The sequence below is a fragment of the Vigna angularis genome, chromosome 5 (genome assembly GCF_016808095.1).
Source record: "Vigna angularis cultivar LongXiaoDou No.4 chromosome 5, ASM1680809v1, whole genome shotgun sequence".
NCBI classification, from domain to species: Eukaryota; Viridiplantae; Streptophyta; class Magnoliopsida; order Fabales; family Fabaceae; genus Vigna; species Vigna angularis.
Window position 1 is genome coordinate 1987373 of NC_068974.1, and position 16993 is coordinate 2004365.

The window sequence follows — 16993 nt, forward strand, 5'->3', positions numbered from 1 at the left end:
TATTAGCTTTACTTTGAATAATTTAATCAGTTTATTATAAATATATATATATATATATAATTACAAATGGCATATTTATTAAAGGTTAATAAAGATATACAATAAATGATAATAAATGCTATATAATAAATAATAAATACCTATTAAATGTTATACTAATTGATATATAATAAATAATAATAGTTATATATTTTAAATACGTTCAAATTTGATAGAAAAAAACTTAAAATCATGAGAAGAAACTTGAGATTATCAACCAACCTATTGAAGTGGTGAAAGAGATGATTCATATATTGTTATTTGTGCTATATATGTTGAGTAGTTATGTTAGTTATAAAGTTGACGGAATTCTATCTGTACCAAAGGAAGATTTGATGTTAGAGAGAAAACTTGAAATTATTAATAAGCCTTTGATTAAGAGTATTCATGTATGTCACAATTTTTTTGATATTTCATTATATGCTTCCTTCCTTTAGTTGATATCACTTTACATGTTTTAATAATTTTATTTTGGATTTGATAGATGGAAAGTGGACAAATTGTTGATTGCATTGACATTTATAAACAACCATCATTTGACAATCCTTTACTAAAGGATCATAAGTTGCAGGTATATAATTAAAATCTTTAATTAGAAAGAAATTTTACTTTAATTTTTTTTTCTATATTTGTGGTTAACTTTCAACCCTTCTTCCACCATGTTTTTCATATTCTAAAAATTGTTTATTTATTTATTTTCTTTTTTTTAGAGAAAACCCAACTTTCAAAATGCAAGTGGAGAGACAAGACAGAAAACTTTAGGAACAATACCCATGTTTGGATTGGGTAAGGATGAATGTCCGATGGGAACTGTTCCTATATTGAGAACAATTAAAGATGACCTTATTAAAGAAAAATCGTTACTCAACGATCATATATTGGTTCAAGATATTTCTGGTGTTCATGTAAGATGTTTTTATAAAAGTGTGGTTTAAAATATTGATACTTTATTTTTTTAAATTGTATTCCATCTATTTTTTAAATTTGGCTATTTATTTAAATATATTGAATTTTTTCAGATTGCAGAAGTTGCCCTTAAACCACATTATGGTCCTTATTACGGAGTCGGAGGTATAAATAGTATTTTTAATCCACGAGTTGATACCAAGTGTCAAATCTCTATGTCTCATTTATGGGTTCAAAATGGTGCCAAAGAATCCACTAACAAGATCTCATTGGGATGGCATGTGAGTTGAAATTTTCACAATTAGTATTTTTTTTATGTATGTATGTGTATGCAGGTGTTTGTGATTGTGAGGTGTGTCTGGATGTGGGTGTGTGTGAGCACACATGTGTATACATGTACATGTGTGTGTTTGTCAGTATCGATGTGTTTATATATATGTGTACATGTGTGCACACATGTATTTTGGTATGTGCACATGTGTTTGTGTTTGTGTTTGTGTGTGGATAGAGATATGTGTGTATGTTCTAACTTACTATATGTATGTGTAATGCATGTTTGTGTCTGAACATGTATATATACTTATGTGTCTATGTCTATGTGAGTGACTTAATTGCTATTAATTTGAAAAAAAAAATTCTAAATAATTCAATACATTATCACCAGGTGAGTCCCCAGCTGTATGGTGATCATGCAACCCATTTTTATATGTCATGGACGGTAAGAACATATAGTTTCATTTTGTTTATACTTACTTTATAGAAATGTAACATATATTTTGCTCCTATAATAAGTCTTTCTTACTTAATTAAGGACATTTTGTTTTTCTCTTTTCGATTTTGTATATAAGGATATAATCCTTATTATAGATCTAAATAAATTTTATTTAATTAATATATCATATTAATATCATTATTCAAAATTTGATATGGTGTTAAAATTTTATAGTCAGACAACTACAGACGGACAGGATGCTACAATCTTTTATGTGCAGGTTTTGTTCAAACTAACAGAAAAATTTACTTTGGTGAACCAATATCTCTCACCTCTCAGGATGGAGGACCAATTTACGACGTTGCCTTCTCCATTTCTCAGGTCATAATCATTGTGTATACCTTTCACTATAATAAATAGATAGAACTAGATTTAACTCATATGAATTGATATATGTTGATTTTCTAAATACACATTTTTAACTTAAATGATAGTGAAAAAATAATAATTAATATTGTACGGTAGACACAATTAACACTAGGCAAATATATATATTTTTTCATAAAAGTGTGTATGTCTTCAGGATTCCGTGACAAAAAATTGGTGGATAAGTATAAACGAAAATTCTATTGGATATCTTCCAGCAAAATTGTTCTCAAACATGAGCTCAGCTAATGAAGTAGGTTGGGGTGGAAGAACAGGAACTCATCCTAATACTCAAAGTCCTCAAATGGGGTCTGGTCATTTTCCTCATGATAATCCTCTGCACGCTTGTTACTTTAGAAAAGTTTCGATTCAAGATAATAAAAGAAAAACTCGTGCAGCTAAAGTATATCAAACTCATTCTTTCACTGATAATCTCAAATGTTATGATGTTAGATACTTTGGAGATCAAGACCCTTACTATTATTACGTTGTACTGTTTGGAGGACCCGGTGGTAATTGTGGCAATTAATTTGCTTTTTAATTAAACTTTAGATGAAGTTAACAAAAACTAGCCAGATTTCTAATAAACTACTTCTATAATATTCTTATTTGCAGTGGAAGATTAATATTATTGTTCTTTTTCATATTTTAATTTAGTTTTGAAATAAGTTGCAAAACTTTTGTTTATAGGTGGACAACCATGCCAATATTTCTTTGTTCATAATCGGCGAATTTTACTAACGTCAGCTTCTCACAAATATTAAATATATCTCCCACCAATGGAATTTTATGTCTGTAACTTTACTTTAGGATAAAATTCTAATTTATGTGTATATTATTTGGGTTTCACATTTTTCTAATTAATGAAATATGTTGACGATTAATTTACTTTTAACCATAACCTTAAATTTATTTATTGTATTTCAAAATTTTAGACATAAAATTTATTCAGTTTTTTCTTGTATCCAAAATATTGTTCATGATCTTAACAGAGATGAACACGATCATTTCAAAATAAGAATTTCAGTAGCTGAGTTGATAATTTCAGCAATTGATGATTGGATCTTTAAACGAGGTCGATGAGAGATCTATGTAAAAAATATTCTCATATTGAAATAAGTAATATTAAGTATAATAATATAATCAATAGCAAAAAGGAATGGTGAATACTTCATAAAATACTAAATGTACTGGATGGACCACTCGCCCGTATGTGTTGGGAAACAACGGTATTTGTTCCCTCTTCTATGAACTCCAAAACGAACACTGTGCGGAAACGTAGAAATAGAAGTGTATGCATAAGAAAAATAACACCGGAAAATTTTATCGTGGAAAACCCTCTCGGAAAAAACCACGGGACCTAGTTCAGAAAAATATCTCCACTATGAAAGTAGGATTACAGTGTTTCTCTCACTCTCTGAGGATCTCTCAATAAATCTCACCCTCTCGGATGGTATACAATACTCTATGTATCACACTCACTCACAATTTCTACTACACTCTGTCTTCACCTCTCGGCGGTATCTCTCTCTTTCTTTCCTCACCGTGGCTCTCCTTTCCTTCACGGGGATTTTCTTTCTTCGTTGGTTTTTGCCTTACAACCACTTCTCCTTTTATAATTGAGTTTGTACACAAAAAAACAAGAGGCTGGAAACATGGAACCATGTTTTCATGAAGTGGGAAAACATTGACCCTTAATTTAGGGTGTGAGTCCCATTCTTTGTTTTATTCCAACAATATGATCGTCTTGATACACCACTCATGGTTCGTCCTTACCAATCCTTGATTGGTAGACCGGACAGTCGAGAAAACACCTTGGTCTGTAGATCACACGGTCAATAGATTGTCTTGAAAGGCTTGACTGGACAAACCGGACGGTATTAGATGAGTCGGCCAATCATAATCTGTAATTGAAGAAGAAATTAAGGTAAGGTGTGATTAAAGTTATTGGGCTGGGATTAGGCCGTGATTAAGATTCTTCTAGTCCAGACTCATGGCAAAAACTATAAATACAGGTCAAAGGCGTGAGATAGGTTGGTTCTGCTATTAACTGTGCATTTATTATTGTTCCGAATTGATTGTACGGATAATATTCTGACTTGAGCGTCGAAACACCTGTAGCATGTCCCCACCCGCTTGGCTTGAAGGAAGGAGGTTTTAAGCGTCACCAGGTGGCGAAATTAGAGTGTCAGAGGTCTTGGAGTCAAACCAGACGATCTAGGACAAATTGTAAAGGTGTTTGACAGTGACTCGACCTCGCAACCGAAACACTAAACAAAAAATATTCATAAAGTCTTTAGACCTTTAATTGAAGGCTGAAAAAATAAATGGGGTCGGGATCCTCTTTACGTTCGGATAATAAAAACATGTTGCTTATAAACGTGTTTCCGAATATTTTATTGATTCCAAACCTCTTGAATTAGTCATGTAGATATAGAAGTCCCCAAAATTCGAAAGCCATTAAGAAGTACGTGGGATTTAGTTAGAGTGAATGAGCCTAAACTTTGTCTTCATTAATGAAATATGAGATTGAATTTTAACAATTGTCATTTTCGAGGTCATCACTCCAAGGTCATTTCTTCAAATCCTTCTCTAAACGAAAACGTTTCTTTTGACAATCAAATGATGCTAATTTTTTTACAACTTCACGTGACGGATGTCAATTAGACTATTTTAAATGAAACTTTTCTAATATGTAATGTAACGTTAAGGGTATTTTGAAAAGGTAGAGAGAATCACCCAATTACTTTTCACGGTTTCCCTTCTCCTTTTTCATCGCAGTTTCTATTGTCTTCTTTCCTTCTCCTCTTCCTCTCTCTCGCGAAGCACCGCCCTCTCCACCATTGCTCTTCGTCTCTAGCGCTCACACTCTTTCCAGTGAACCGCATCCACCATTACTCTTCCTCTATCGTGCGAACAATCGCCCTCTCCACCATTGGTTTTCCTCTCTCGCGCAAATCTCTCACACTCTCTCCACTAAAGCGCACAATGCACATTGTCTGTGTGTGTCACTCTTCCTCTGTCTTCGGATTTGTCCTTATCTTGTGTTCTGTGTTTTGGTTCCATTTTGCCTCTTTCCCAGTTTCCATCAACGATTGAAGGTTTCTCCTTTGTCCAAGCTTGGGGTTTTTCGTAGTGATGAGATTGATAGGATCATATTTTGAAGGTTTATGTTTTTGTCAGTGATAATGTTGTTGGTATGGGTTAAAATGTTATACCCTGTAGAAATCATGAAATGAATATTGTATTGTAATTTTTTATTGTATTTTTGTATCTTTTGTTTCAGAGGATTAGTAGGAAAGTTGAGTGCTTAATGTGTATTGGAGATTTATTAATTTTTGTATGTTTATTAATTGTTGCTAGGTGATATGTTATTGTAGACTAATTTGATCGCATTGGTGAAAGTTTTGTTTTGAGTTTTTAATGGTTGAAAATATTGTATCAATTTAAGCATCATTTTTCACTTGGAAACTTATTTGAAATCATGTTTTTTTATTTAGTTGTGTGAATAAGAAAGTTAAAATTGAATTTAATAATTTTGTGACTAATTTTCTTTGTTTTGACAGGTAACGAGAGAATACAGAAAGCAGAGATAAAGAACCAAGAAGACAGAGCTCATAAAGGTCTGAAAAAACATATGGGAATTTGACGTCTCCTGTCCAGGCGCCCCTCTTGGGCGCCTAAGCCTTGAGCCTCAAAGCCTGGGCGCCCAACTGGAAGCTCAAGCCTTACATGAGGTCTGCTCACCGTCCAGTTTCTGCTCTCGTTGTTGGCATGTCGGGTGAGTTGTTTCGAGTGCGGGTTTGCATTTTTGGCTCCGATCGATTGATTCGTGTACACACAAGAATCGGCCAGGGAAGTTGAGAAGGGAAAGAAAAATGAAAACCTAAGAAGTGGAGAAAAAAAGAAATGTGAAGTTGCGGTAGTTGAGAAAACGAAAAGAGGAGCGACAACGAGAAAAATTAGGGATTACTAACAAAAATAAAGGCGTGGAAAATGGAAAAATTTGGATACACTTGAGGGTTTGCTAAAAAAGTGCCAGAAAGTAATTTAGAAAAAATAAAATAAATCTTAACTGCAGTTTCTTTGTTAAGCCGCCGGGCAACTAGGAGAGGTTGTGCATCCACCGAAAAAAGAACCCCTATTATATTATATTATTTTTGTAGTAAGCTTTACATCTATTCATTTACAGAGTTGAATCAGGATTGTGTGGAAGAATTTAAAAGAACTTAAACTGAATAAGAACACTTCATTATAGTTTTAGACTTTAATCTCTGATTCAGCTTTGCATCCTTGAATAGGCGGGCTATCATGCATTAATTTCCATTTGCTGCTATATTTAGTTTCAACTAGTAATTTATAGAATATAGTCTAGTTTCAACTCTACATTGTATTTTCAGTTCCATTTTAGCATTATAGACTTGTCTCAATCATCTTATTAGGTTTCTAAACTCTTTAAAAAAGTCTGTCTTTTTCTTAATCATATAACTCACACCATTAACATTCATCAAGACATATTAGCTATAATTTAGCTTCCATTGGCCAATTCTCAATTCTTCATCTATTTCACTTGTTCAGTTCTATTACCTATTCATAAACACCATTTTAAGCTTCTTCAAATCATCACTTGCACATTTGAATTCAGGTTTTAAGAAGTTTTCAAGCCAGAAAATATGCAGTAAAAAACTATCATTTTGGGCTTCCACATAGAAATTTCAATTATGCATTCATTTTCCAGCATTACGTATTCATACATAATAGTCATTTTAGATTTATTAGGCATTTATAGGTATACTTTTACATTGCATCCACATTCTGCACCAAAAATTCCAATTAAGGAACTGTTAAAAGGGCTAGTTGTAGGTTCATACACAAAAATTTTGTTTTACACTCTTTTTTTGCATTGTAACTGCACACCTCTCATTCATGAGGTCAATTAAACTAGTTGCATGCATTCTTGCATCTTCCATAGCATGTTTCTTTATTTCCATACAATACATCTAGAGCAGTTCATTTTTTTTTTCATTCTATATTTTTATTTTTCCCTCATTGCATTTTCATTTTTCATACAATATATGAATTCAAATTTATTTGAGTAAACAAAAACTCCATTTGAGGTTGGTGAGTGCTGTCACATCATTCTCTGAATTGAAATGATAGAATGAAATGGAGTGAGGTCAGGTGTAGTGGAGGTGATGAGGTAATTACATTTAATTTAATCACTAATAAGAGTTTGTTTCTCCCTTAAATAATTGATTCAAAAAATGTGCCACAAATGGTAATGAGGTAGTTACATTTAATTTAATCACTAATAATATTATTCATTATTAAATTCAAAAATTAATCCATGAACAAGCATTATATTATATGTTAGATTAACGTAACTCTTGTGTAATAAGAACATGTTTGCTGTAATACCACACACTAAATTCAAATTTTCATCCAACTTTTTTTTTTGTTAATGATTAATAATCAAAATCATTACTATTTTGATTTAAACTACATAGGTTGACTTTGGACTTAAATGTGAATTTATTGTGAAACAGTTTTATGCATTACATAAAGGTCAAAATATAAAAAAAACTACTGAATTCTATAATAAATATTCTAAAAATCATACAAGTAATGGCTTGTAACTGAAAAAAAGAACACATACGTACACACACATATATATATATATATATATATATATATATATATATATATATATATATATATATATATATATATATATATATAGTTTTTTATAATATTTTAGTTCTTTAAAATATGTTTTTGAATAATTTGAACTTTTAGTTAGCTACATTTACAATGTCTAATAACTCATAAAAAATCAATTTCTGAGATAAATTATTTATTTTACTTTATTTATTAAATAAATAAATAAAGTGTTTGGTTAATGTGGATAAGTATATATACAAATGGTTCAGAATAAACATAAGAATTAAATGAAAATTTAAGAAGCTATAATATACAAAATAATTTTAATTTTCCATAATATACAAAAACCAGATCTATAAATTTTATAATAAATTAACATCAAGGCATCAATATAGAATGGAAATGATGGACTAAGTTAACACAAAACTATTGCAAAACAACAAGAGTTGTATTGTATTGCAGTAGTTTGATCTTAATATATAAATAATTCACCGATGGTGCTGACATAAGAACATTATTTTGTCTCCATCCTAAGTTTTTCACACCTTAAAATAGTGTCACAATTGTTTTCATATCAAATTTAACAACTATTAAATTGACATGAATTTAACATTTATTTGTAAAATGATAAACGTTCTTAAAATTGATGATGTGCAGGTTTGCAATATGCACAAAGACTTAGTACAAAGTTAATCTTTTGTATTTTTTTAGTCTGAATGTTTCCATAATACTTCCATCTTAAATTGTTTAAAAATATATTATTAATTAATTTGTAAGATCATTTATTATTAGCATTTAATAATTAAAACTATAATTGTATTGCGAGTAACAAAAACAAAAGAAAAGTTACTAGTTAATATTTCTTTAAAGTTTTGAATTAATAGAATTTATTTTTCTCACTTATATTTTTTATGTTATATTGTTACATAATTAAAATATTTTACAAGCTAAAATATTTAAGCAAAAAAAATAATACGAAAAAAAAAATCAATCAAAATTATCAAACACTTATACCACTGTGTTTGTAATTCCTAGATAAAACTACTTTATCTTTCACACATAACAAATTTAACCTCAAAAAACATTTTAATTTTTTAATATAAAAATATTACAACAACCACAAAACATGCCTCTGTTTCAAGTAATGTTTTAGGTTCTGTACAATTTTTGTTGTCCTCTCTTTCATCTTTAACGCTATCTAATCTCGTGGCTCCATCCCCTACTAGATCTACTCTCTAACAGGTACCAATTTTACATTCCTGCTTTCTTCGATTCATTGCAACGAATTCCAATGTGTCTCCATTGTTTATTCATCTTGTTTCTCCCCCATTTCACGATCTATGCTCAATGTCTCTGCTATGTTCGATTTCAATTGAACTCACTGTTGGAAATGCCGTTAGTGCTTCTGGTTTTCTACCTGCATCAATTACCCATCTGGGTCATTTCTAATACCCTAATAAATTGAATGTTTAAAGTTGTATACTTTCATGACTGTGTATGCTCATCTGCATGGATTTTTCAATTGGGTTTTGATTTAGCTCTCTTTATGTGTTTGTGCATCATGTCACTTAGGGCGCTGTAGTTATATAACTGTGTTTTTGGATAAACTTATATATATAGAAGGAAACACTACACTAAACCAAACATACCCCATATAAAGGAGCTTTGAGGCTGTTTAGCTGAGATTTCTATTCTATCGCACTGTGGTAATTACGATTTTATGGGTAATTGAGCATTCAGCAAGGACAGGTGTGTGTAGTCTCAATTTTTCTTCTTTCTTCACAGACTGTAGTAAGCTGCGGTTAGTCATAGATGGCACTCTCGGCTTCACGAGCAATGTCAAAGGGTGTGGTGGTATCGGTTCCTGTTTTGGTTCTGTCTGCATTAGTGGCTACGGTTTTCCTGTTCTTCCTTTTGTCCTCCCTTTCATCCTGCTCCTGCCCTACTACAGACATCTCTCCTTCCATTGCTAGGAGTGTTGGTATTGGTGCTTCCCAGTCTGGCAGTGGTGATGTTCCATCATTACCAATGAAGGAGTCTGGCAGTAGTATTGCTCCGTTGTCAACAAGGAAAGAGGATGTTGAGTGGGTGAAGGATCAAATCCAAGCAAATGGGCTTCATATGCATGACAATGTGCTTCGCAAGGGTATTAACCCTCGCACCAGGGCTCAGCAACTTGAGGATCTGAGACAGTAAGACCCTTCCAAACTATCAAACTTTTTAATCCAAATGTGTGTGTGTATGAGCATATCTTTGTTTTGGGATTACCATTAAACTTTATTATTAGTCATCATAATGGTGATTTAGGAGAAGCCTGCAATTTGTAGTTTGCCATGGAAGTTGTATTTTGGAAGGGGGAGAGCACATTGAGGGGGTGTGGGATTGATTAAAAGTTCTAACAATTCAGACCCTAAATATTAGCCAATATTAGGAAAATAAATTAACTAGCTGACAAGTAGGCTAGCCCTGAAATTATGCAGGAGTCATAAAAGGTGAGAGAAGATGCAAGAGAATGAGAACAGATTGATGTTCTTGGAAAACTCAGTGCTACTGCCTTTCTTTTTGTCTCTACAATAGTTTTTGCATGATGCTATGCTTCAGACTGAAGTTTGTTATACTTTCTGTGAAAATGTGTTTTAAATACTGACTTCACTTGACATTTTTTTTCAATTTTGAATTCTCAATTTATAATTGTTGACGGTTCCCCTCTTTCTGATAATGTAGTACTTATCCATTTGATTGTGAATAATATAGTAGGGATTTGCATATTCAAACACTATATATAATATAGTTCAAGCTAAGTTTTTTTTTTTGTTAGACAGCTATGTTTCTGGGAGTGTTTAGTTACGGTTAGGAATGAGAAGAGTTGGAAGGTTTATCAGAGAAGGAGAAGAATGAGTCAGTTGAGCAACCCAACTGCTTATTACAGTTGGGTAGGGTGGGAATAGCTGGTTATAAATTGTAGAGGGGTTAGTGTTGGGGGGACTTTTTGATAGTTGTTAGTTAAACAGGATTAAGCCTGTTGAAGGGGTTAAGCCCTTGCTATTGTGAGTGTACAGACTTGACTTGTGAATAATACACCACTCCGTTTGCTTTCTTTCTGTTTTCTTGGCGCCTAAGTGTTGTTTCTAGAGGATCTTGAATAGGTTTCTTTATCAGAAACCTATCAATTGGTCCGACCTGCCGGATCCCAATTGGAGGAGTTGAGTGTGCGCGGAATGGAGGGAAGAGTAGTGGCTGTTGAAGGACAGTTAGAGGCGGTGGAGATCGCCGTGGCAGAGACGAAGGCCAATACAGGGGCTCTGAGGCAGAATTACGAGGCGATGAAGCAAGATATCCAGGCGATGCAAATGGAAATCGCCAAAGGGCCAGTGAGTCGTCAGTGAACGACAACGGTGGCGGAATCGAAGGAGATCGAGAACGGAGACGAGAGGGAAATCAAGAATGCCCTCCCAATTGGAGGAAATGGGTTGAATTACCGGGGTTTGAAGGGGGCGACCCATTGATCTGGATAAGTAGAGCGGAGAAATTTTTTCAAGTGCAAAGGGTGGCCGAGGACGAGAAAGTGCAGTTGGCATTCATCAGTATGGAAGGATATGCAGCGTACTGGTTTCGGTTTTGGAGAGAAAAAACCCGGAACAGATCATGGGAGGGTTTGAAAAGAGCGTTGGTGATCAGATTTGGAGAAGGTGGTCAAGGTTCCGTCTATGAGAGACTGGCCACCATTAAACAAGTAGGTGCGGTGAACGAGTATATTAGGGATTTCGAAGTTTTGGTGGGGTAGACGACGGGAATTCCAGAGGAACAGCTTTTGGGATACTTTATGGCGGGGCTGCAAGAGGAGATAAGCGATTGTGTGAGACCCCATGACCCGCAAGATCTAATGACGACAATGCGAATCGCCCGGGACGTACAAAAGTTGTGTTCCCAATCGAAGATCAGTGGGTGACAGTCGGCCAAGAGTACAAACATGTGGGGAGGAACAACGAGGGTAGCCACCAGAAGCGAATTCAGTCGCGAGGTACCAGGACACGAGGGGGGGGGGGGGGGGGGGGGTTTGCCAGGCTTAATGGAGAGGGAAGAGGAAGAAGTGTCCGAAACTTACCCTATTCGGAATTCATAAAAAGAAGAGAGGAGGGAAAGTGTTTCCGATGTGGGGGACCTTTTAGCCAAGGGCATAGATGTCCAGAAAGAGGATTGAGAATGCTAATTCTGGCAGAAGAAGAGGAGGAAGAGGAGAACAAAGCTATGGATGAAATGGATCAGTCCTAGATGGAGTTATCCGTTGTTTCAGCAGCGGGGTTAACATCTCCAAAAACTATGAAACTAAAAGGCAGCATAGGGGGTCGAGGAGTGTTGGTTCTCATTGATAGTGGAGCTAGCCACAACTTCATACGCCAGGGGTTAGTGGAGGAAATGGGAATGACAATGGTGGAGACCCCACCTTACAGGGTTAGCTTGGGAGATGGTTATCAGAAAAAGACAAAGGGCTGCTGTGAGGAGGTGAGAATTGTGTTGGATGAAGTGGAAGTGGTAGAGAGGTTCCACTTGTTTGAGCTAGGAGGGGTGGATGTGATATTAGGAGTGGAGTGGTTGGAGAAATTAGGAGAAGTCACCCTGGACTGGAGTAAACTGACCATGGCATATCATCATTTAGGGAGGAAGGTGAGAATTCAAGGAGATCCTACTTTAGAAAGGAAGATGGTGTGGAATCGGGGGCTTTGCTAAAAATGGCTGAGACAGAGATGTGGTTGTTGGTTTGGGAGTGTGGATACTTAGATGCAAAGGAAGGAGGAAAAAATGTCAGAATTTGACAGAAAGCCAAGGAAAGGAGATGGAGGTGTTGTTGAACCAGTATGAAAAGGTGTTTGCGGATCCAGTGGGGCTACCTCCTGATCGTGGCATGGTGCATCACATACCTCTCAAAGAGGGCATAGATCCGGTTAATGTTAGGCCTTACCGGTACCCACATGTGATGAAGGGGGAGATCGAGCAGCAAGTCCAGGAAATGCTCTGAACAGGGGTGATTAGACCCAGCCACAGTCCCTATTCGAGTTCGGTTATTTTGGTGAAGAAGAAAGACGGTAGTTGGAGGTTTTGTGTCGATTACAAAGCATTGAATCGTGCCACAGTGCCGGATAAATTCCCAATACCGGTGATTGAGGAACTACTGGATGAGTTGAGGGGGGCCTGTTACTTTTCGAAGATCGACTTGAAAGCGGGTTATCATCAAATTCGGATGGGAGAGCAAGATGTTGAGAAGACGACCTTTAGGACGCACCAAGAGCATTATGAATTTATGGTAATGCCCTTCGGTCTTACAAACGCCCCAGCTACTTTCCAAAATGCCATGAACAACCTTTTTCAGCCTTATCTAAGGAAGTACGTTTTGGTGTTCTTCGATGATATATTGGTTTACAGCACCACTTAGAGAGAACACCTTGAACATGTTACTACGGTGTTGGCTACTCTAGAGAAGAACCACTGGGTGGCAAACCGAAAGAAGTGTGAATTTGGGAGAACAATGATTAGATACTTAGGGCATGCTATATCAAGCCAGGGGGTAGAAATGGACCCTGAGAAGGTGAGAGTCGTGACTGAATGGAGCAAGCCGAAAACAGTAAAAGGAGTAAGGGGGTTTTTGGGTTTGACTGGGATTATAGGAGGTTTGTGAAAGACTATGGGAAGATTGCCAAACCCCTGACTGAATTAATGAAAAAAGGGAAATTCGGATGGAATGAAAAGGCTGAAGAAGCCATGCAACAGTTGAAGAAGGCTATCACGACAGCCCCGGTGCTAGCCTTAACAGATTTCCAACAACCCTTTCATATAGAATGTGATGCCTCGGGCATGGGTGTGGGGGCAGTTTTGAGTCAGGAGGGAAGACCCATTTCCTATTTTAGTAAGGCACTATCAGCAGGGACATTGAGCAAATCAATTTATGAGAAAGAGCTGATGGCTTTGGTATTGGCCATACAACATTGGAGGCCTTACCTTCTGGGGCAAAGATTTGTGGTGCACACAGACCAGAGAAGCCTTCGCCACTTGTTAGAACAGTGAATAACTACTCAAAACCAACAGTATTGGATTGCTAAATTGTTGGGATATGAATTTGAGATAGTATACAAAGCAGGAGCTACCAACCGAGCGGCAAATTCCCTATCAAGGAGGGAGGAGGGAGACAAGGAAGATGTCACAGAGTTCGGAGTGATGGTCAGGCCATATTGGCAGGACTTTGGCGAAATTTTAAGAGAGGTGGAGGAAGATGACAAGTTGAAGAAGATAGTGGACGATTTGAGGAGGGATCCAAATACCCATCCAGCTTATACCCTGGAGTAGGATAGGTTACACTATAAAGGAAGGTTAGTTTTGTCAGCCAATTCCACATGGATTCCTAGATTAATGGCAGAGTTTCACGTTACACAAACAGGGGGACACTCGGGTGTTTATAGGACATATCAGAGGCTGGCCCAATCTTTATATTGGATTGATATGAAGAAGAAGGTAACGAAGTATGTGGCTGGGTGCTTGGTGTGTCAGCAGCACAAGTATTTGTCCTCTTCTGCTCAAGGGCTTCTACAACCTTTACCTATTCCGAATGCCATTTGGGAAGAGTTAAGCATGGATTTTATAGTGAGGCTTCCAAGATCTCAGGGATATGATGCTATACTAGTGGTAGTAGATCGCTTAAGTAAATACGGTCATTTTCTACCACTCAAGCATCCGTATTCAGCTAAGATGGTAGCGGAGTTATTCATCAAGGAGATAGTTAAGTTGCATGGCATTCCAAAATCAATAGTGAGTGATCGGGACCCCCTCTTTCTCAGTAATTTTTGGCAGGAGCTATTTAAAGGGCAGGGCACACAATTGAAGATGAGTATCGCTTATCACCCAGAGACCGATGGCCAAACGGAGGTTCTGAACTGTGTTTTGGAGGGATACCTTAGATGCTTCTGTTCAGAGCAGCCGAAAGGATGGATAACAGTCTTACCTTGGGCTGAGTACTGGTATAATACCAGTTATCAGGGAGCAATCCGGTGCACACCATTTGAAACGGTCTATGGAAGGCCACCTCTATCCCTGCAACGATTTATACCGGGAGAGTCTTTGGTGGAGGCAGTGAATCAGGAATTACAAACAAGGGATGAAGCCTTAAAGCAGATGAAGTTCCACCTGGAGAGGGCACAAGAACTGATGGTAAAACAGGCCAACAAGAGGAAGAGACCTTCAAATATTGAAGTGGGGGACTGGGTATACTTGAAGATCAGGCCCCATTGACAATCTTCGATGCCAACCAGACTTCACCCGAAATTAGCAGCCAGATTTTTTGGTCCTTTTCAGGTGATCAAAGGAGTGGGAGCAGTGGCCTATAAAATCCAGCTACCGGAGACAGCACGCATACACCTTGTATTCCATGTGTCCCAATTAAAAAAAGCAATAGGGGAACACAAGGCAGAGAAGGAGTTGCCTCCAGAATTGCAGGCCGATGGCCCATCTTGGTGGCCCATCAATGTGCGAGGGAGACGAGTCACACAATGAGGGGAGGAGAATGTGCCACAATTATTAATTGAATGGTAGGATGGCGGACAGGAAGGAGCAACATGGGAGGATGAAGTGGCTATCAAAGAACAGTACCTAGATTTCAACCTTGGGGACAAGGTTGACCTTCAGGCAGAGGGCAATGTTAGGAATGAGAAGAGTTGGAAGGTTTATCAGAGATGGAGAAGAATGAGTTAGTTGAGCAACCCAACTGCTTATTACAGTTGGGTAGGGCGGGAATAGCTGGTTATAAATTGTAGAGGGGTTAGTGTTGGGGGGACTTTTTGACAGTTAGTTAAACAGGATTAAGCCTGTTGAAGGGGTTAAGCCCTTGCTATTGTGAGTGTACAAACTTGACTTGTGAATAATACACCACTCCGTTTGCTTTCTTTCTGTTTTCTTGGCGCCTAAGTGTTGTTTCTAGAGGATCTTGAATAGGTTTCTTTAATCAGAAACCTATCAGTTACCCTCTTGGAACCCATTTTTGAGGCATCGGTTGCAATTTCTAATTTCATTTTATTGAACATGGATATTTGAATAACCTTTTTGGTTTTCTGATCTCAACTTGTTCTTCCAAGCGCAGATTTAAGGGCATATCTCACTATGAGAAGCCTGAATCAGATAATCACACTGCCTTCCCATGCCCTGGGGAACTGCTAGTGGAAGAGCACCATAGCAACTATGGGGAACCTTGGGCTGGGGGAAGAGATGTATTTGAGTTCCTTGCACAAGCCACTCAACTCAGACCAGACTCATCGGTGCTAGAGATAGGCTGTGGCACTCTTCGAGTTGGTTTGCATTTCATTCGATACTTAAATCCTGAACACTTCCATTGTCTTGAAAGAGACGAGCTGTCTCTGATGGCAGCATTTATGTATGAGCTTCCTGCCCATGGCCTTCTACACAAACGGCCTTTGATAGTTAAGGGGGAAGACATGGATTTCAGCAAGTTTGGTTCTGGCACAGTTTATGATTTGATTTATGCTAGTGCTGTATTCCTTCATATGCCTGATAAACTTGTGTGGACTGGACTGGAAAGATTAGCATCTAAATTGAAACCATATGATGGAAGAATTTTTGTATCGCATAATATAAAGTTCTGCTCACGGTTGGGAGGAGAGGAATGCACGAAGAGGCTAGCAAGTTTGGGGCTCGAGTATCTTGGGAAGCAAACTCATGATAGTTTGTTATTCAACCATTATGAGATATGGTTTGAGTTTAGACGGTCAAAGGCATAATGTATGTGTTTCTGTTATATAGAAGCGTGAGAAACATCTCTAAATGGCTTCATGACACTAAATGTGTGTTGCTCATCTGACAAATCTTCAGCAACAAAATGATATCCTTGCTTTGAATCTTAAGAGGTGGCATTTTTTCAACTCGGTTCATCTCGTGCAGAAATCTGTGATACACTTTTGACTCTTCAAAACAGATGAACCCTATGTAATTTGATCGAGGACTCTACAAAGGCAGGAAGATTTGTATTATTTTTTGGGGTCCTTTTGTAGTAGGGCACCTTGAACTTTACATTTTCTCATTGTTTCTATATAGGTTCTGATATGATGGTTGTATTTAGCAGTCTTGTTATCTGGCAACTGATTGCTGTTTTGACAATAATTACACTAGATGGTCTCGAACACCTCTAATGATGATGTGACTGTGGAATACATGTACTTTTAGAATTATGTGCTATAACAGGAGTGTTTTTCA

The 16993-nt window shown here is 36.7% G+C and overlaps 2 protein-coding genes across 3 annotated transcripts; both read left to right on the forward strand.

Annotated features, from left to right (window-relative positions):
- The first annotated feature begins 213 nt into the window (after window positions 1-213).
- Window positions 214-2697, forward strand: LOC108339916 (uncharacterized). The gene is made up of 7 exons (XM_017577146.1): window positions 214-428; window positions 524-610; window positions 750-944; window positions 1059-1226; window positions 1610-1663; window positions 1892-2038; window positions 2241-2697. The coding sequence occupies exons 1-7, from the start codon at window positions 282-284 to the stop codon at window positions 2610-2612; spliced, it is 1170 nt and encodes a 389-aa protein (XP_017432635.1). The 5' UTR covers window positions 214-281; the 3' UTR covers window positions 2613-2697.
- A 6175-nt stretch (window positions 2698-8872) lies between these two features.
- On the forward strand, window positions 8873-16993 carry LOC108340541 (uncharacterized). Of its 2 annotated transcripts, none has more exons than XM_017577998.2 (3): window positions 8873-8986; window positions 9530-9936; window positions 15867-16993. In XM_017577998.2, the coding sequence occupies exons 2-3, from the start codon at window positions 9557-9559 to the stop codon at window positions 16519-16521; spliced, it is 1035 nt and encodes a 344-aa protein (XP_017433487.1). In that variant the 5' UTR covers window positions 8873-8986; window positions 9530-9556; the 3' UTR covers window positions 16522-16993. The 2 variants fall into 2 exon arrangements, with proteins under 2 accessions (XP_017433487.1, XP_017433488.1); XM_017577999.2 differs by lacking the exon at window positions 8873-8986 and adding an exon at window positions 9006-9139.